This window comes from Papilio polytes, unplaced genomic scaffold (assembly GCF_000836215.1).
Source record: "Papilio polytes unplaced genomic scaffold, Ppol_1.0 DF823868.1, whole genome shotgun sequence".
NCBI classification, from domain to species: domain Eukaryota; kingdom Metazoa; phylum Arthropoda; class Insecta; order Lepidoptera; family Papilionidae; genus Papilio; species Papilio polytes.
In genome coordinates this window covers 1,166,037-1,188,442 of record NW_013525336.1, presented here as the reverse complement: position 1 = coordinate 1,188,442, position 22,406 = coordinate 1,166,037, and the positions used below count along the sequence as shown (strand labels likewise).

General features: G+C 32.3%; 2 protein-coding genes across 2 annotated transcripts; both read left to right on the top strand.

Annotated features, from left to right (window-relative positions):
• The first annotated feature begins 13,920 nt into the window (after positions 1-13,920).
• LOC106103183 lies at positions 13,921-16,273 on the top strand. The gene is made up of 5 exons (XM_013282869.1): positions 13,921-14,053; positions 14,125-14,353; positions 14,457-14,587; positions 14,980-15,132; positions 16,066-16,273. The coding sequence occupies exons 1-5, from the start codon at positions 13,984-13,986 to the stop codon at positions 16,212-16,214; spliced, it is 732 nt and encodes a 243-aa protein (XP_013138323.1). The 5' UTR covers positions 13,921-13,983; the 3' UTR covers positions 16,215-16,273.
• A 2,766-nt stretch (positions 16,274-19,039) lies between these two features.
• Positions 19,040-20,574, top strand: LOC106103124 (circadian clock-controlled protein-like). Its single transcript, XM_013282791.1, has 5 exons — positions 19,040-19,147; positions 19,365-19,593; positions 19,700-19,830; positions 19,905-20,057; positions 20,426-20,574. Exons 1-5 carry the CDS (start codon positions 19,081-19,083, stop codon positions 20,572-20,574), a joined length of 729 nt encoding a protein of 242 aa, XP_013138245.1. The 5' UTR covers positions 19,040-19,080.
• Positions 20,575-22,406: the final 1,832 nt, after the last annotated feature.

The following is a 22,406-nucleotide window of genomic DNA, read 5'->3' as shown; positions in this document are numbered from 1 at the left end:
CGTGAAATGGGAGCAATTCCGTGTTTCGTCTGATGAGTGTGGTGCCGGAGGCTTAATTTAAGTCCCTTTCTCTTTACCACCCTTTTCTTATATGGAGAGGTTGGAAAGAGGAAGTGGATTTGACGGTGGAGGAGATGCGTAGGAAGGGGGAAATATCCTCTTTATGTGCGTCTCCTCCTCCGTCGTATAAGGGTAGGCAACGCATCTGCAATTGCAGATGTCCATGGGCAGCGGTCTCTTCGCCATTTTGGCGGATTCAGGTGGCCGCTTGCTCGTTTGCCATCTTATGTTATAAAAAAAAATTCTCTCGTAAAGCTTTTCACGCTCAATTTTTCCATACTGTTTTTAGTCTGGTTTCATTTTTTTTTTATCTTTTTCGTTTATGTGGCCACCATCTCTCATAGCATAGTGGACATGCCACGTTACTTTTGCTTCTTGATTTCTTCATCACTAGCGTCCTACTATCAAACTTTTAATACTCATGCTTAATCACATATATCTCGTCTTAAAAAAATATGCTGATAATAGAAATTAAAAAATCAACCACATTTTACTACTTAATAAACTAAAGACATGATTGTTTATACAATAACGCTGTAATTTAATTTTACGGTGTCTGCAGCAGGAGCTCAACCGCATATATAATTAGATTTTTTATTACCAGCTTCCTAATGGATTGTTCAATTACAAATTTTTAGTACGCTTTTATTACTTGTATATAAATTTATCGACCTTTTATTGACTACAAAATGTCAGATTACATTGTAATTTATGCTCTTCATTTATACCTATGGAATATCCTCATTCCTTCGAGAACTATTACAAAAAAATGCATTTATGCGCACGGCATTATCTCCAGCTTATATGATGACAATGAAATAAAGTCATGTAATTTTGAATGATGATTCATCAAATTTCAATCAATTACACCTCATTTTTTTTTTAATTTCAAACTTTAATGTTGTAAGATATACTCTTTTTACGTTTAAACTCTGCATATTCTAAGACGAAATGCCTTAATATGAAAATATGTGCTTAACGCAAAGGCGACGCTAGCTGATGATTTAAGCTAGGATTAGGCTAGTAGCTACCATTATTTTAGTTCTATTGGATGTTGTTTTACATGTATTTTACAATTTTCGATCCTCTTTCCTTTAACTTTTAAAAGGTATAGCTTCAAAATAAACCAGATAATGTTTATTATAACTTAGTTAGTAACCTGAAAATAAACTTCAAGATTACCAAACATGTATGGAAATATTATATTATAACAACAAATAATTAAACTTGTTCCAAAGCGTCCGTTATCATAATTATTCGGTTTCGTAATATAAACTTGACTTTCATTGCTGCGAAGTTTGCGGGTGAGCTCGTAAACTGGTGTAAACGACTGGAAATTTTTAAGTTCCTAAATGCGGTTGGCCGCGGAAAATTATGTTTTAACGCTTCCACGTGCACGTGATTTGTCTGCGGTGTTTATATTACCGTTGTATTAATTAAACAAACAAAACTACATGGTGGTATAGTCTTAGACGTAACACTGTGTGAAGCGTTGCTTAAAAGAATTACAATTTTTTACCATAAAAAATTATTGAATACACTACCCGGGTCATCAAATTATGAAAGACAACAAAAAAAAAATGAAATTCTCAGAGTTTAATATAAAGAAGAAGAAGATAATAAAGTACTTTAAAAATATTGAAAGTATTAAAATATTGATTGAAATATAAATTGAAAAATAAAGCCATAACAGTAGTATCAATAAATCGTCAGGGGAGCAGCAATTATCCCGGACAGGTCTTTGCACATAAATATTCATCTTGCCGACTGGCTGAACGGAATTGGAGGCATTCCTAGAAATCCGCAGCGCGATCCATCGCCCTTACAATTGATTGATCTTAATTAAATCGATTCGGTTGATTGTCTCTTACCATTCCGATGATACGATGTGATCAAGGTGAATATGGAATGCAATCAAACATTTGTAATGTTATTAATTACCTCCTTTGTTATATTGGTCGTAGAATGTGTTATTACTAGGACCCACTGTTTCCATGTCAACTACGGTCGATACAAGACCCACAGCTTAGGTTAGTACCGGAAAAGATCTGAGTGATTACTAAAAGCCATTCGATTATCTCAAATCGAATAGAAAAGAGAATTTGCGGTGGAAGTCTTATTACAGGAGAAACTGATCTAAGGATTTGATACACGTTAATCCTAAACATTAGATTTATAGTTTCATCTGCCTGCAGCAAACAACGCAATACCACTACCATTTCCTTTCGTTCCGATGGTGGAATGGCGCTACAGACTGTTAAAATCGTTGAAATAACAGACTCAACGTTGAGCACGTTTAACGCAAGTACGATGTTTGGGAATATCTGAACATTCTACAAAGATCCCTAGTGTTACAGTTTTATGGGTTATTTTTCACAGGTAAAAGAATAATTTCTTGTGTATTTTAACGGTTTGTTAGCAGAGATTTGCATTTTAATTGAGACTTATTGCTCGCGACTGAATCCGCGTCAAATTAAAAAATAATTTAAAAAATAGCCTATGCTACTCACTGATAACGTACCTTTTCAATGGTGCAATGATTTTTGAAATCGATCAAATAATATTGAGTTATTTTAATACATACATAACAAAAATACAAATCATTTTACAGTATTTGTGTAGATGTAGTAAGTGTGTTCTACGGCTTTTTTATTTTAATCCTCCTATAGTATTCCTATAGTATAGTTCTACATTATTTTCTTCATTTTCCATCATCATCATCTCCCCTATCTTATCCTATTCCTGTAGGATTCTCTTCATTTTCCATGGTTACATAAATGTAATTGATAGACTATCTTTGTTTATGTGCCATTCGTTTAATTTTCATGAGATTCAGCCATTACGTATCAAAATCTGAAGGCAACAGTGGCGGCCTCGTGCGTGCTGTCAAGAGCGTACTTTAGGGGAGGATTCCCCCGCGTTATAAATTGGCCCGCTATCTAAATCTGCGAGATAAGTGTGTTTGAACTTTCCAATTTCGGTACACATCAATAACACTGACAACTTCAGTCGGGGGGCAACAAATCAAATATCTAAGTATTATTGTACGCAGTGACAAATGGAAACAGGTCGTTTTGTTTTTTCTTTTTATGTCAAAGCCCACCAATTTACGTGGAACGTGTGTAGAATACTTGATTCGTTAGAATTGTAAGGTTTCCGTGACAATCTTTCGTTATTTATGTTTTCGATATTTTACAATATTACAGCAAAGATATACTATTCTGGATCTAGGAAATAAAAGAATAATAAATGTTACTCTCATATTATTGCAATTAAACAAACACATTGGTAGACAACAATTTCATTTTTAAATTATCGTACATTACAATATATAAGATATGTATATATTTAATTTTAGTTGATTTACACGTAGATGGTTAGTATGAATGGATAATTCAGGTTAACTTTGACAAAACATCGAGCGACGCTGGAATTCGGAACGAGGCGCGGACGCTCGCTATGAAATGCTGTTCATTCCGATAATGGCGACGGCGACGAGATGAATTATGAACTTGTACCAAAGCGAATTGCTGTCCAAGTGAAATAGATAAGATAACATAGTTTCATTTACAGGCTGTATCTTTTTCAAATTACGCATTACTAGCTTTCGCCTGCGAACCCGTTTGCGCGGAATTAAAACAAAAACAGATGTGAGCGTATGTGATCTTCCCTTTTTCGTAGGGTAATACTGGCTTTAATAATTATTAACATATGAAATGAATACAGATTTTCTAAAAGATTCTATCATCTACTCATGGTTGTAGAAGTATATTAAATTGTAGCATATTGTTGTTTTTGAACTTAAATCACTAAGGGCCTGTCCCTCCAAATTATAAATTGTTTAAACAATATAACTTGTAAAATATATGATGGAAATATCGGATTTTGTTACCTTATCTGACAGTGACGTCATTTTTTAACTATCTCAGCCTCTATCAGCCTGTGGTGGTAACGGCCCTAAAACTTGTAGATAAAGTAAGAAAAAGGCTGCAATTATTAAGTAAGACCAAATATTCTGTTAATGTTTGTAATTAAATATGTTTTATTGTCTTCTTTTAAAAGCTAAGGTAGTAAAACCGTGGTTAATGAAATCTGGTAAGGAGTTTCATCTCCCCTTCTTTAATCTTGCAAGGGAACACAGCTCAGTTGTCTGAATCCACACAAATGTACCGTGAAATGGAATAAGATATAAGCATAACTGTTCATTTATTAGATAATGAAGGTAATCAATTAGCAGAGAACTGTAAATGGCCTGCAACCATCATCATTCCAATGGCCCAATGATCCGCAACGTCGAACTATTACACACCGTGAATACATCAGTTCAATACACTATTCAGCTAAAATACTCTAAAGTTTGAATAAGTATTACGTATTTTACTTTTATAACTACGATGAATAGATTGGTTATTTTTCAAAGAGACATAAGAATCAATTTGATGGATTTCGTGATTAATATAGTCAAAATCAAAATAAAAACAGTCATGTTTGTTCCAGCAATTTTACGATTATTATAGCGCCTGTCAAAATATTATCAGCAACTGATCTGTTCCAACAAAACCATAACTTTATGTTTGTTTAAGATTTTCTAAATAATAAAATACAATTATTTTCAATCATAAAATTGTCCCTTTGCCCCTCCTCATTATTTTAATCTTATACATCTCAGCATTAAATTGAAGCATCGGAAAGGAAGGGAGATAAATATAAAGATTACAAACGCAATCCCCACAATCCAAGGGGTTTGTTGATGCTCGTTAACGCCGCAAGGCAGCCTCTTGACTGTTAATATCTGCCGTTTAACATCCCCAGTATACATACCCGACAAAGCAATTGCAATAAACATAGACTTGAATGAGGAATTATACCATTTATATATCAGTACAACGCCTAAATTTAGTAAACAGACGAACCATTAATTTCAAAATGTGAAGTTTTTTTTGTTCATGTATATGAAACATGTGTGTGATTGAGGACAGCTTTACATAAATTAGTTATGTGCTGAAATTTGCCCGAAATGCAATATTTTGATTAAATTAAGAGTGTTATTATTCTAGCTATTGCTAGCGATTACGTCATTAAATAAAAAATAATAAAAAAGTTCAGCCTGTAAGTTTTTGAGCTATTTCAATACTTAAAAAATCAAATAATACGAATATTTCCTCTTTATAATAATAGTATACCATAGATTACATTTTAAAGAGAACTGACAAACTGAAACTCCAATGTACAGCTCGAATTACTAGCTATTGAATTTTGCACAGACTGTCATGTTAGTATGTGGCTAGCAATAAAAAGGATTTCTCTAAATTAATCCCCTTACGACGTAAAGTAATCGATGTAATATTTACGTTTACAATATTAAGATTTCAGCAATTGTAAGACAAGGTTTTAGCTTACAATAGAGAAAGCAATACCGAATAAACATTTCGTTTTATTTGCGGCGGCTCTCATTTACAAACAATGCAATCATCCCGACAGCCGCGATCTCATCACCGATTATCTCTTAGACCGTGAGCCGTTTTTTTTCATTATTTTTTTCCCCATTTCGCGTTGAAACGAGAATGGTTCGCAAAACAAAGCGGGCAATGATTGAATTGACTCATTAGACCTTTTGCGGAAACGTTAAAAGTGAGTTTCCATTGTCACGACACCTGTATTTAAATATTTTTTTGTCTCACTTTTTTGTCAAGGAGATTAGGAGTGATAGCGAATAGTTTTCATTCATGATTTACAGCAGTAGAAACTTACTGTAAAAATGTCAGCGACCATACAATATTGTTAGAAGTTTTACATTTGTTTTAGTTTGTTTGATTCCCATTTATTTGTTTGTTATAAAAGAATAATTTCGCGGTTAGCCTTGTCAATCCACAAAAAGTTTATCATGAAAAAAGAAAATATTTTAAAAGGATTATAGCCTGTAGGGGAACATGTCCGTTTTGTTGCTTACTCAACGTTTTATTATACATACTCGTTTAATTCAGTATCAGTAAATAACCAGGTAAACAAGTTTTGTTCGTTATTTTTATTTCTCGAAAGAGATATCTCGAAAAGGATTTAATAATAATTCACAAATGTTGGTCGTTGTTGGTTTCAAATGTTTGTCCACACCTTAAGAGGATAAAGTATCGGAAACATAATAATTATTTATTTCAACTTACTGTCTATTGGTCGAAACTCAACCATAAATCATGATAATTATTTTTACTACTTAATAAAACTATTTTATGCTTAAATCTGTTCGTGTTCCTTAAAAAATAGAACAAAATTTTCATAACAGTTATGCTATTAGCAATAGAGTTCAAAATTAAAAAAAAAAGTGAGTGTGGGAAAGGTATGTAAGTGGGCTTAGCAAGAGATAAATGGATTGCATGAATGGTGACTTTATCAACAAGAGAGTGATGACTGAGATGACTGAAGATTAACCTGAAGGTCAAAAACCTCGCCGACAAAACGGGAGTAGGATAAGGTTGTAGAGATGATGATGAAATACAAAATATCATAATTATTACTGGAAAGTAAATCAAAACAAAGATATTTCCTTTAAAATTTCAAACATGACATTAACAGAGAATGTAGTAAAATCCTGTACAATGCACAAACTAAATTTTAAATAAGATAAAGTAACTCCAACAACAAGCACAATTTCTGCTTTGTAACAACCTTAACTACTAACAAGTTTATCCTCAAGGTAAGAGTAAAAATCATTTCAGAGTTCTGAAATTGTTTTAGATGTTGCATAATACTTCAAATACATGCATTTTAAAATACAATTTTTTTATGACGTTCTATTTTACAAAATAATTTATTAACATCAAATAGTATTTCGTATGACTTGCAAATTATTTCCTCTTATTAAAAAAGATAAAAACGTCGTATTAAAATTTACATCTTTGATCGCTGCTATGTATACTTATTATATAGAAACTTATATATAGTATATAGCTATGTATACTTATTATATAGAAACTTATATATAGTATATAAGTTTCTATATAATAAGTATACATAGCATAATATATACTAACTTTTAATTCTCGTAAATCAATGAAATAAATTATTATTTTGGTTTTAACTCTTTACATTTTTATAAAATGCGCATTCTCGGGATTAAAATCTTCTGTTGTATGTATTCTACTAATTTACTTACAACTTTTTTTGTTATCAAAAAATATTAAATCTACACTATTTTAATAAGGCGTAAACACACTTCTTTGTTGCCTAAGATGTCAGCAATTACAGCATATTTTTAATAACTCTCTTTTTAACAAAAAGCCCTACACTTACGTCACGGCTACATTTTTTCACGCCATTAAACTCAGGGGGTAAATATTTTGGATAAAAACCCTATTGTGGGAAAGAGACCTTAAGTTGCTGCAAATATCAAGGAAGCAAGGTTGCCATGGTTTGTCATGTCATGTCATTTTGACATTTGCAATTGCTAATTTAACACATGTAAACAATATAATAAAATTTTCATAATCTTATGCGGATGAAGTCGCACGGGAACAGCTAGTTAATAATGTTTTCTCTAGTCAAAAACACACATTTCAACATTTATTCAAACAGGAATAGTTTAAGCGCGAAAATTTAATAACTTCACAGAATTCTATGCATTTACCAATACGACTGAGGGTCCTTTAAGTAGCGAGCTTACAATTTGCTCAAAGACCGGCAACGCATCTGTAGGTCCTCTGGTGTTGCGGATGTCTGGGCGTCGTTGACCATCTCTATGTTCCCCCCGCTCGTTTGCCCCTTCTCTTATATAAAAAAAAAAGCTTTTAGAACTGGCCTAATCACCAGAGAAGTTGTTATCACAAAAATGTAAAACGATTAAATTTTAAAACTTTAAAAAACACTATTTATCACATAGTTTTAAAATTAGTTACCCATATTACATCACTTCACTTTTTCTTAAGATTACCACAAACTGACAAAAAATTACGTAATGGCCGTATGGGATTCATTGTTACTCTGTTAACAAAATTTTGATGTTCGATTGTAATGTACAATTACGTCACGAAAATCTAATGTCTGAAAGGATTTTGCCTTAATAGAAAAGGGAATTTTTCATCAGATATTATTGAAATCTATGTTCCACGGTATTTATGGTGTGGATGAGATAAAAAAACATTAGGCACAAACATAAGTGAAAAGCGTTATTTTTGACAATTTAACCATTATAAGAGAAAATCAAATTTTTATTTAAAGAACACTGAATTACATACAACCACATGTGAAGATTACTGGCACAGAATATAGTTATCGAGTGTTTTTTTATGTTTAGACTATCGTATTAATGGATTATAAATCTTTAAATTTAAAAACACAGCAAATCGCGACGTACATTTTAAGCTGTGAAGATACCAAAAAAGCATTAAAGAGACGGTCTTAAATTTAAATAGTATGCAAGTAAATAAAAAAAGATGTTTAGAATTTTAAATACTTAGTTTTGGAATAGATAATAATGTCTTAAATAAATTGGTCTTGCTAAATGTTAAATACCAAAATATGTTTATTTTGTGACAAAAAACAAATCTATAAATTATTTGCGCCGTCTCATTCTTGGAAAACGATACCAATGATAACTCTCTCTGCGGACTAGAACTTCAATCTACAGGAGTTTAAAGTGGATTGGACATTAATTTAACATCAAATACAACCACAGACAGAACAGAATTTATTACCTACATTTTCTATATATTTAAATCTTTACTTTCAAATTCTATAAGTAATATTAGATATTCTTGCAAGCGGAACCACGGTAAAAAGTTGCAAAAATAAATTATACCTCAACAACAAATTACGTGTGCATTCAAATTCATTTTTATCAAGGATTATCCATTTACATGTCTAAACAACACCACTTGTTTTTGTTCAAATTTTATTTATTTTATAATAATATCAGTAGTACATATATTAGAAAATCTAATGATTTTCGACTATTAAGGCTCTCAGCCATGTTTATAAAATACTATCAAAACCAAAAAGAGAGTGATGACTGAGATGACGTATGATAGAGTTACGTGAAGGACAAAGACCTACGGGAGAAGGATAAGGAGAAAGATGATAATGAATGGCTAAAACGTAAAGTAACTGCTAGTCATTCGCCACCTTTAACCGACAGAGGACGCATTAAATGAAAATATTTCCCCTTCCTATAAGTTCCTTACTCCGCAAAATACACTAACTTCTTGTCCTTTTTATGAGGCCTAAAATTTAGTATACGGCTTACACACTTACTTCACGCCAACCTTCTGTGTGGTTGTTGCATTGCACCGGGCGATCGGGTTACTCCTGCAACAAATACTGATGCTACACCACTGTCAGGTTTTAGTTAGAATAGCTAACAACCAGTGACAAAACACAAAAGCTGTGCAAAAAGTGTATTTGAAGATTTTCGTGTTGACTGTACACGATTTATGTTTGTCCATTTTGTTTCTATATAAGCCGATAGTTGTCTTTTGTCTCTTGATTGATGTAGTTTATAAGAAAACGTAATTGAATCTGCGTGACTTACTGAAATCTAGTCTAACATCGTGGAGAATCGGGCAGCGTAAATTTAAACAATTAAAGCATGAGGATGTTAAAGAAGTAGATCTGTTAATTATTCTCAAGTAGACTGAAAAACTATTGCAATGTTTGGGTTCGCATTATTAATTCTATCGTCTATTGTCTAGAACAGAAAATTGATGTTCTCATAATACCAAGAGTAACGAAAACAATTTCAAATGGGGGCTAAATGCAATCAGTGTTAGATTATGTTAATATCCAATCCTAATGGATAGACGCTTTCAAATAATAATCACGGATATATGCGTAATTACCTATTTATTTAAATTTTATTAGTATGTTGAAAAATCACTTTTTTTATGGCAAAAAGATTTTGCAACGTTTTGAGTGGTGGTGTTTTAGATACATTTTTTATCAAAAGACAAACAACTGATTACCATAGAAAATGTCACCCATTATTTAAATTGGGATAAACTTGTTAAGTCTTTAATCTCTTCTTTTTAAATTAATCAAGTAAACTGAGACATGATAAAGGAAATGAAAAATTCAAGTGCAAAATTAGTTTTGAATTACAGCCATGATAAGGGAACCCAAAATTAATTTGATTGTTTTTTTTGTATCGCGTCACCAGGGGATAGGGACAGCTGCCTCCACCTCAAGAGACTCCAAAAATTTAAAATAGATTAACGTTGATAATATTGATTTTTAAAAGAATCTTTGGATTAAACTGGTAAATGTACGAATACATATGTACGTACTAAGACTTTTGATATAACCGCGGACGGTCGTCCGCAGTTCTTGCTTGTTTTATTATCGATCGCTGAGTGAGTGAAGCGTGGTGTTGCCACGGGCATCACATCTTTTTCTATCTTCTACTGTTTTGGTAGCTTACTATTTTACTTTTTATTATTTACTGACTTAAACTAATTTATATATTTTACACATTTTTAACATAGATATAAAACCTATTACGAATAAGATTATATTTATTGTAGCCCTCGTTCCCCGTAGCCGTAGGTCTAAATCATTGGCTGACGACGCCCATGTATCTGTCTGTTGCAATGCGACAATATGACGATGGCGACAACTTAATCACATGTTTTAAAATGTAAATTGTTATTCGATTTCTTATCTTCTCAAAATTATATCTATACCAATGTTATAAAGAGGAAAGATTTGTATTTTTGTATGAATTGAAATAACTCAAAAACTACTGGGTCGATTCTTTCACCATTAGAAAGGTAATTTATCTATGAATAACATAGGTTATATTTTTTTAATTATACGCGGCCGAAGTCGGGAGCAACAGCAAGTTACACATAATTTCACTTTTGCCTTTTTTAATGAGTTACTGGTTATTTAGCATAAATAAATATTGAGTAAATAGGATCTTAAGATGTGTTTAGACTGAGAATAAAAATTTTATATAATTTCTACTTGATTTTTTAAAAAGCTTCCCGAAAACGACCTGGTAATAAACAACATTTGACATCGAAAGCTTAATGTCAAATGCCTTTGTCTCAGAGCGTAAATATCAAGTTCTAATTGATCGTAAATGGTGATTCATTGTATACGGCCTCCCTTTTGACCTTGAACTCGATAATGTTTTTATTTGTTGCTATAAATCGAAGCTTTCATTAGCTTTTAACACCGACCTTAAAACAGAAATGTCACTTCTAGTATATCCTAATTAATTACTCTTAGCCTAATTTTGATGCAAATTTATATCTGGTACTTAATCTTGAATTTAAATCTCAACGAATTTTTACTTTTATATCTACGGACGAAGTATTTTCTAAGAAAGGGGTTATGTATGTATGTTGTATGGTATTGTCATCATCATCATCATCATCACCAGCTCACTATACGTCCCCACCGAGGGGCTCGGAGCCTACCCTACACGGGGTGACTAGGCCATAATCAACCACGCTGGCCAAGTGCGGGTTGGTTGACTTCACACATATCTTTGATTTTTTTCGCCGATATGTGCAGGTTGCATCACGATGTTTTCCTTCACCGTATGGTATTGTACAAGTTGCAAAATACTATAAAAGGCAGATATTTTTATTATCTTCACTTGGCTAAAGCAAAACATACACATCTTTTTGTTTTTTTTTATAAGAAAAGGAGGCAAACGAGCGGCGGGAACACAGAGGTGGTCAACGACGCCCATGGACATCCGCAACAACGAGGGAATACAGATGCGTTGCCGACCTTTGAGGAAATTGTAGGCTCGCTTCCTGAAGGATCCTATTACGTAATAATTTGGAAATACCGCCGAGGACAGACCGTTACACACCGCGGCTGTGCGGGACGGAAAGTTCCGCGAAAACCGCACGGTTGTGGAATGCCACCATCAACATGGTGAGGATGGTACCTGGCGGTTCTGGAGTAGACTGATTTATAAAATAAAACTTAAATTTTAATCACATATTTAGGGTGAAATAAATTTGATGCCGCATCGCTTCACAATTTACTTACAAAATTCTTACCATCATGAACTAGTTAAACTTTTAAATTGGTTCGTACCGTAGTTTACAACTTTCAACAAACAAATTTAAATAGCTTTTAATATTTTGTTTAAATCGAATTAACTCATTTACAATATTGGCATATTTAATAAGATATGTATGAGCGGATACACCTTTGACCAAACTATCGAACAACAGTTATGCGATTGTCGATTGTTTTTCAGCCAATTCAACATTTTAGTTGCACAACTAACAACCCGTTTATGAGAAAAAAATATTTTTTAATTTGAATATTGCCAACATTCTTGCGTATACAATATAGAAAAACTACGATAAAAAATCATTTAAATAGCTTATTCCTAATCTAATCTGCATATTTAGATTTTTTTATTCAAATAAAAACTGGTTAATCCGAGGATTAGGAGATAATTAAATTTGAAGCCTACGTCAATTTAATATTCTATATTATCATATAGTTTGCATTCCTGCGTCTTCTTAAGAATTAATTTAATATCCTAGCATGTTATAAAAAATTAAGCCTACTATATAGCATAACCATAGAATTTTGTTTTTATTTAAAAAGAATGCTTTCGTGGTAAGCACTCGGTGATCCCGTCACTTGTTTGTCTCCTACTCTTGTATAAAAAATAATTTAATATGGAATAAAATTTAATATGGAAAAAACAACAATCTTTATTTCAATTTCAATATAATGTTTGTTTATTTTACAAACAAATTGATTCATTGTTATGTATTTATGTAGAGTCTGTATTAATTAAGTGTGATGATAGTTTATATCGTCTTACTTTGCTATAAAAATAACATTTTATTCTAAAATTCGCTAGTGTTCATCTATTTTTGTATTTCATTTGATTGAAAATAGAATTATATTTCATAAATTAAACATTAATTTCATTTATCAAGGAAAGAATTTACTGGTTTGCCTTCATTACTAAATTTCCTTGTTAAAACATAATTGTCTCTAAGTATAGATTAGAAAGTCGTAGACTATGAAATACTAAAATTATTTTGACTATTGCAACAAATAAAAAAAAACAATCCATTCTTGACCTATCCTAATCCGAAAGCTTTGATCCTGAACTTATTAAATAAATTTCAATTTAAATATAGATGTTTTTCCCTACCTAAATAGTTCTATATGTGATTTGGGTTAGCTACACACAGTATGTACAGTCGGCTTCATAAATGTTATCTTACTAAAATTTTAAATGCGAAAGGTTAGGTGGATAGATGGACGTTTGTTGCCTAGACTGCTGAATGGATCGTGATAAATTTTGGCACAGATTTAGAGAATAGTCTGGAAGAAAACATAGGCAACTCACTTTTGTTTTTTTTTTAGTTCCACACGGACGAAGACACTGGCGAAAGCTACTATGTATAAATTTGCAACTGTTCCGAAACTTGTATACTTGTATGAATCTGTCTTTATGTTTCAGACTTCATGCTATTGGCGAATACATACATGCAAAAATATGTTTGTAATAAAAGGACTATTTGAGTTTCAGAAGCTTAATAAATGTTTACATATATACAGCTGACTGTACTTACTCCATACATCTCTGCGGACGTTCACTCCCTTCTTACGCTTGTTCTTTCACACGATCTATCTATGATTTATAATTGGCAAAAAAATAAATTTTCCTTTCATATTAAGCTATTTTAATTGTTTATTAACAGTATAGTATTATACACAAGGACTATTTTACTGGGATTAAAACATTTTAATGATATACAAAATTTTAACAAAACACTTAACATTAAGTGTTAATAGATAAAGAGTCTAGTATTCAATCGGAACATAATGTATGCGGATATAATGAATGCGTAATATGCTATATATTGTGTCGTTTTTAATAATTTCGAATCAGACGATTGTTGAAAGCCTGTAAAGAAACACCTTTTAGAAAAATTAACAGAAATGTTTCGAACCACAACAATATTTATTCTTCTATTCGCTTGTGTCGTCAACAATTCCAGTACTTACCTAGGTATAATATTTTATGACTTAAAATCTAAAAATTTTTTTTTTACTTTTTTGTAATTTTTTTCTTTTTTTAAGCCCCTTTTGTGAAAAAATGCAAATCTAATGACAATGAGTGCTTGTTGTCATCCAACCTGCAGATAGCATTGCCATACATCGCTGAAGGAATTCCAGAGATCGGAGTACCCGGCACAGATCCGTTGGTTTTGGAGAATCTCACCATGGGTTCAGAAGATAGCGTTTTCAAATTTATCTTACCAGCTTTAAAAATACAGGGTGGTAGGAAGTGTAAGATAGCTGATTTTAAGTAAGTCCTATATACGATTTATCAACATAATTAACTTTAAAATCTATTACTTGTAAATACCATTTTCGTTTATGAATAATCCAATTATTTTTTTTTTGTGCAGGCAAAGTCAACAAGATTCAGTTATGAAACTGACATTGGATTGTCCGTTCTTGGGAACAGGACCTTACAAGTTTATAGGACAATGGGGTATATTCCATTTAGAAAAGGAAGGAGATTTCAAAATTCACACAGGTATCATAATATTTCCATACCACTAAGAATCTTTAATCACAAATTAATTTTAAATATATATGCAAACTTTTTAGTTCTACATTCTATACAAATTCGAAAAATCTTGTAATCAATGCTTACAAAAATAATTGTTCTTGTTTATCATAAAAGTAATTGGTACATTTTCAACTGCGATTTCTTGTTTTCTATTTTTAAACATTGACAATAATGGATTCGAAGTTTACCATAAGTTAAGGGCGACAAGGCCTTAGTGAAACACGAACTCAGTTCGAATAAAACAATTTTACACAAATCTATGAATCTAATCGCAGACATGTGCTGATTGTACCACGTTTTCGTTTACTGTATGAAATGTGCTTTAAAAGGTCACTTTATATTAATATTAATTTCAGATTCAATGAAGACGTCTATGACAATTAAAATGGAGAAAACTGCTATCAACGGAAAGAAGTATTGGAATCTTTTAAGTTTCGAATACTCAAGCGAACCTTCACAATCTATGCATATTGAATTTGACGGCCTCTTCGCCGGTGAACTGGATAGAGGTACAATAATTTTATTCACTAAAAAAATCGATCAATAATCATTACCCACATCAATCAACCGATTTGTCTCTGTTCTTCCTCCGATTTGACCGTTCCTTGTGCTTATGAGAGGTAATAATCTTATTTACATTCATCATAATCAGCCCTTGTCTGCTCACTGCTGGACACAGGCCTTTGCCAATGACTTCAGAATGTGGTTCTCCGTCTTCTGCATCCTACTACTTCTCTTCAACGGAACATCTACATTCACTGAAGAAAAATCGCCTTTTTTATACAAAAAGGTGGAAAACGAGCAAGCGGCCACCTAAATCCGCCAAAATGGGGAAGCGACCGCTCCCATAGACATCCGCAATTGCAGATGCGTTGCCTACCCTAAATCGATGAAGGAGGAGAAGCACATAAAGAAGATATTTCCCCATCCTATGCGTCTCCGCCACCGTCAAATCCACCTTCCCATCCATCCTTCTCTTAAAGAAAAAGTTGGGACGGGAAAGGGACTAAAATTGGGCCTCTGGTACCACACTCATCAGACGAAACGCATAATTGCTTCCACTTCACGCCTGTCTTCTGTGCGGTCGTGGTATTTCACCGGGCGAGTCGACCCATTCGTGCGAAGATGTTAAAGTATGCAGTGTAGTCAGTTTGTAGGGCACCTACTTGAAGGACGCTATTCAAATTTTGAAACAGACGATATCGTATAACATAATAAGTAGTGGTGAAAATTGTCTTATGCGAATTAAATGCACATACCGATCGGTGAAAACAATATTAAAAATATGGACATGGATGTAGACTTAAGTGTACCACGGCGACACTTTGATATATTTTACCTAAACATCCTCAGGGAATAAAAGAAACAAAATCATACATATATATGTAATGTATGGCTTACTTGATTCATATGAAACTATAAAAACCTGTATTGTTTTTCAGCACGATCCTTCCTGAGCGCCATGGATAAGAATTGGGATAGCACGCTGCAGATTGGAGGACCTATGGCTGATGGAATCGTGAAAAACACCTTTGAATGTCTAAAAAAATTCTTCCTTAGAGTGCCAATTGAGGATCTTCTACGCGCTTAAATTGTGTAACTTAAGACATAATTTTAATTTTAAGTAATAAAGAATTTCTTAAAACTCTATAAGTATTATTCTAATGTATTATTTGATGCAGTAAAAAATAAAAAGACTTAAAATGAGGTTGTAATAAGATCATCGCACATTAGATCTACTCTAAAACGCTTAGCGTCTGAACTGTAGGTATCCATTGATGTTTATAAAAAAAGACAAAATCAATTTGTTTTAATTACGATCGCAGGCGACTTTTTGCATATCTGCCTTCGAAACCTGTTGACTTCGTATAGAATGACGGTCGATAAAAAAGTACATAGGACAACACAACAGGAGGGGCAATGTAGGATTACCTAATACGCGATGACCTTTAAAACAACAACCTTCAATTTTTGCAATAGAACCAAAAGTGTTATTTGAAAGGAGCTTTGAAGTATAGATATATAACAAAGAAGCTAGACTCGGCGTGATACGAACATGATACGTTCGTGATACTAACGTGGTTAAAGCGTGTATGAAAAAAATACTGGTAGAAAAAAAAATATTAAAAATTTGAATTTTCAAAAGAATAGCATAAACAAAAATGTTTGGATTACCAAGATAAATATTGCACAAAAAACAAGGAAAACAAAATCAATTGCTTTTCTGATTTGATTATGATTATTTTCTACAAACATTTGCCATAGTCATCCCAGTTCAATACGTGATACATATTGTATCTGCTAATATTGTAAAATTATCCAATGCGGCTATTAGAATTTAATTTCTTAATACTATTAACATCTTTATCTAAAGCTACTTAAATTAATCACTTTTCGTATTTATATGTACCGAAAGTTTTATTTGTGAACTACTTTATATATATGCATAATGTTTTGAAAATTTGGCAAAATGTCAATTCTAATCTAGTATGAATATTAAATTAAATCAGTACGATTTTGTAGAATGCAAAAAACTTGCATCAAACACCAAATAATCAAAAAAGGTCAAGGAAACCCAGCATGCGCGGTGGTCAATAAATTCTGTCCACGATCAGATTTCTTATAGCTGCATTCCTAACGTAACAATTTTTTAATTATAATCACTAAAAAGAAACAAAGAAACCCGACTGACTTTATCCAAAAACACGATTTGAATGACATCCTGCACTAAGAAATCAATAACCGATCTCGAATTGTATTACTTTATCGAGGTATTTTGTTACAATTTAAATCTATTTAGAACATCGGCTCAGCGGTTAAGGAACTTTACTACTTAAACCCCTGAGCTTAATCTACAGATTCTGGAATCGTGTCGAACGTTCTTTCAGTGAAGGAAAACATCATGAAGCAACTTGCTCATATCGACGAAAAAGATACGTGTGAAATCAACGATCCCACATTGTGCCAGCATGGTTGACTTTAGACAACCACGTTGTATGGTAGCCACATGGAGTAGGCTCTGCGAGTGCTAGCCTGATAGCTGACGATGAATTCTATGTCTTGAAATTTAACCAACCCGAGACATCGGAATAGCAATTGAAAAATATGATCTACGGATTACAATAAAGTTCTACGAATAGGATGGGAAGTGGCCTGAAATTTTGAAGGAGACAGGATGCCCAATGTTATTCGTTCATCCCCTCCATTGTTGATTAAGGGAAGGCAACGCTTTTGCAAATACAGATGTCTATGGGCAGCGTTATACTCCGAAATTAGCTTATTATACTTTCTTAATTTCCTCTCAATCCGAAGAAATTACTAAATTTCCACATTGCAGATACTTTAATCCAGGCGCTAAGTCCAACAAAATTACTGCAACGATCACTGCAACTGCATTTAAAGAGTAGATTTTGATTGAACTAACTTAACCTGACAATAAAAAAACACATCTTTGTAACAAACATACGGAACAAATAAGTTTATACACAACATATATAAATATAATTATAATTAATTAGATTAACAGATAACATTAATATTTATTTATTGTTGATTTAATTTCGACATAAAAATGTTTAAGGCCTATTTGACTTAAATATATTAAGATTAAGACATAAAATTAGGATATATGTTTATTTAAATTGGCAGATTATTAGGCAATGTTGCACCATTATTTGTAAAAATAGAAATCTACTAGCTTTCGCCAGCGACTCCGTCCGCGTGGAATTAAGAAAAATAAAAGTCAGTAGCCTATGTGTTCTTCGAGACTATCCTCTAGGTCTGTGCCAAATTTCATCAAGATCCGTTCAGCCGTTTAGGCTACAAACTCTAACAAACATCCATCCATCTAAACTTTCACATTTATAATATTAGTATAATTAAGTTTCCAGTTATAAACATTATTAAATTTACATCAATATTGCCTATGATTTTTTTAAATCCTCATTACCTTAAGAGGCATGATTTAACAGATGGTATGAAAAATCCCATAATAAATTGTCTAAATTTTTTTTCTATCAGTAAAACACCATCATCATCCTTTATCTGCCCACTGTATCAGTAGATGGCTTTTATCAACATTCTATGTTACGTATTTGCAAACATCTTTATAGCTACAAACGTAGAGTTCGACAGAAGGGCAATTGTAACTATTTCACATCTAAAACTATTCAGACTATAATTTGGTTAAACTTTATAGAAATAATTAAAGATCATAAAAAGTCAGATATTAATAAATATCATTAGATTTTATATTAAGCTTGAATTACTTAATAATTACTTAAGTTTGACATTATCTATGAATTTATTACTCTTTTAATATCAATTTTTCTTATTTGAACCAACAACATAGAACATAAGTATAAGTATATATTGAACAGTGTTTGTAAGTTTGTATCAGTCGCTTACAAGTATCAACAGCATCATCAAGAATTTAATTTCTAAGAATATACGTAAAAATGACGAAAATGTACATCCTTCTATTCATTTTAAGTTTTGCTCTACTCTGTTCCTGTAATACTATTGGTATTGTATTCACTTTAAATATAACAATTAACTGACTACTTTCATACTGCTCTTTTTCTTATAAAAATCTAGAAGCCGTCATATCTGAGTTCAGCCCCTTCTTACAATACAATCTTTTCTCCGTTATTTCTTCTCTTTTGTACTCCTACATTCAATTTCACTATTGTCTTGTTTTATTTATGTAGTTGCATGTTCTAAAGTATTGTTTTCATTCAAGTGCCTTTCATCAAAGCTTGCAAATTGAACGAAGAAGATTGTCTCCTGACTGCTAATATGCAGATCGCTTACCCGTACATCGCCAACGGGATTCCTGAAATTGGAGTCCCGCCGACAGATCCGATGAATTTTGAAAACCTTACAATGTGGGCAGATCAAGATAATTTCAAGTTTATGTTGCCGCATTTACAAATTCGTGGAGGAAGAAGATGTAGAGTCGTTGAATTTAGGTAAGTTATAAGAACAATCCTGTAAGAGCAGATTAAGAATGCTAATGATACTATTAAGAACTAGAAAGTGTAAACATGTTATTGGAATAATTAAATTTATCCACAGACAACTCCGTGATGAATCTGCTATGAAATTCACCGTTGATTGTCCAATGATAGGAACTGGTTCATATAAATTTAATGGAAAAATGTTTATATTCGATATTGATAAAGAAGGTGACTTCAGAATGGAAACAAGTACGTATTGCTTTCAATAAAATTGTCAATGTAACAATAAATTAATCCTTTCAAACACGTGTAAATTATTACAGATTCTTTAAGGACTACAATCACCGCTAAATTCGATAAAATAGTTATAAATGGAAAGAATTACTGGAAGCTTCTGACCTATGAATTTTTCAGTGAGCCTAGAGAATCCATGAACATAGATTTGGCTGGACTTTTTTCAGGCGACGTCGAACAAGGTAGAATGTTATTCAACTTTGCTTCTGATTAAAATGATTTTGTTAATATTGAAAGTCATATTTGTGATTAAGAAATAAAATTAAAGAGATCAATCTAATTGGTCTACTTGGTGGAATGGTAAAATTACCGGAATGGCTGTAGAATCGATCATATTATAAGAGTAACCTTCGGGATCGTAGTTTGACAACCAACAAACTGGATAATTAACCTGGTTTAGTATGTGGGTCCACTGGATAAGAAAAGAAAGAACTACATTTGCCTAGCAGAAATTCAGATTTCATCTAACAATGAAATGCTTGAGTAAAAATTATTACGTTAAATATTTAGAATTACTTGATTCTGTTACTTAATTTTTTTTTATTTTCAGTTCAACCTTTAATGAATATCATCAACAAGGACTGGATGACCATATGGCAAGTCGGCGAGCCCATCGACAGTGGTATTGTCAAGAACATCTTCAGTGCTCTCAAAGCATTCTTCATTAGAGTACCAATCGATGAGTTTATGCAGTATTAGATCATAACAACAATTTTTTTTAACAATTTCTGCACTAATATTTTATACAATAAACATTTCCTGAACGGTATTCAACGTTTTAATTTCTTGCAATAGTTAAATATTAAACTGTCTTTCAAGTTAAGTCTCCATAAATATTTAAGAAATAACTTTGAATTAAAAATTATAAAATTAGAAGTCCCTAGATTAGAAGCTCTCAGAATCGAAGGTTCAAGAGGTAAAAAATTGTTAATGACTGAAACACATAATCACAAATGTGTCCACAATGACTAGATATAAGTTACAATAACAACGCAGGTTACTTCAAGATTTAATTAGTCAATTGTCTTCCATTTTATCATTTATCAGAAGACAAGTTCTCTTATATGGTAGTAGCATAGTATTAAATAATTCAATCTAGAAAGTACGAAATAATGAATTTCCTATCCCTTTTTGATCATGGAATATTAGTGCGTACTGCGGCTGCATTCCGTCTCTTTATTGTGTACGTCCCTCAAATTGGAACGAGGCAATTTATTCCAATACTAGCTTTCGCCCCCTATGTATTCTTCCAGACTACCCTCTACATCTTCCAAATTTCATCGAGATCCATTTAGGCTACAAACTCTAACAAACATCCATCCATCCATCCAAACTTTTGCATTTATAATATTAGTATGATTAGTATGATTACCTGCTCATACTCTTGGCAAAAGGATTGAAATTCTTTAATTTTTTTTCATAACTTTGTTTTTGTTTTTTTTTTACAATTTAAAAGTCCTTTTTACTTTATTAATTCACATGGTTTAAGGTAAATACAAACCTATGCACAACAACGTAAAGGATAAAATAAGATAATAATCTGTTATATATAATTTCTGTAGTAAATACACCGTTAGGTTCCGTTCACATAGCCCTGAGCGTAGAGCAAAGTAAATTTTATATCTTAAATAAAATTGAGCTGTAAGTAATTGAAACAAGGTTGTATTTAGCAAATCTTTTCTTATGAAGATCAAATGTAAAAAAGTGAAAATTAAAAACTAACCTTATTACAATTGGATAAAGCTCAATTTGATTTACGATAAAAATTTGCAATGCTTCCGGTGTACGGTGCGGTCTATGTGAATGGATCCTTAGTGGAATAAACATAAAACTTCATTCGATATCACGGCACGTGTATAAATCAATACAAACATTCAACTGCTGTGATTTATTTGACGTATTCGAGGATTTAGATTTGTTTTGATAATGTTTAGGCTTGAAAAGTTTAGTTTTACTCTTAAATGTACAGAATTATTTTGGAAAAGTTATCTAAAATATACTTTAAATACATTCATCAGTATTGCTATAAAAATACGTTCTTATTAATTCGGATGATATTTTTAAAAACATGTTTAAATTATCGCTGCAGTAAATTGATTTTCGACGAAATCATTTTAGTGTTAATAATTAATTTGTAAATTATACGGTAAATATTACTTTTATTACACGTTATATAAATTTAATACGATTATGGAATGCAGTCTTAAATTATTTTATTAATTCATTATTAGAATCGTGAGAGCAATGCCAAACAGATATAATTCACTTTTTGCAAACTCATCGATGCCCGTGGATTTGATGCACTTATTACATCAAGGCAAGGCAGATCGTAAACGCATAGACGCCTTTGAAATGTGGTGCTGGCGGAAAATTATGAGAATACCGTGGACTGCACACAAGACAAACGACTCAATATTAGAAGAACTCAAAATTACTAAACGCCTATCCACGATACGTCTCAGCCGCATGCTGGTGTACTTCGGTCACGTTGTTAGGCGATCCCCCGAAAACCTAGAAAAGCTATTACGGGC

Coding starts and splice junctions, on each gene's coding strand:
- LOC106103183 (XM_013282869.1), top strand. CDS start 13,984: ATGTTTCGAACCACAACAATATTTATTCTTCTATTCGCTTGTGTCGTC. Junction 14,054..14,124: donor CAATTCCAGTACTTACCTAG/GTATAATATTTT, acceptor TCTTTTTTTAAG/CCCCTTTTGTGAAAAAATGC. Junction 14,354..14,456: donor TGTAAGATAGCTGATTTTAA/GTAAGTCCTATA, acceptor TTTTTTGTGCAG/GCAAAGTCAACAAGATTCAG.
- LOC106103124 (XM_013282791.1), top strand. CDS start 19,081: ATGACGAAAATGTACATCCTTCTATTCATTTTAAGTTTTGCTCTACTC. Junction 19,148..19,364: donor CTGTTCCTGTAATACTATTG/GTATTGTATTCA, acceptor TTTTCATTCAAG/TGCCTTTCATCAAAGCTTGC. Junction 20,058..20,425: donor TTCAGGCGACGTCGAACAAG/GTAGAATGTTAT, acceptor TTTTATTTTCAG/TTCAACCTTTAATGAATATC.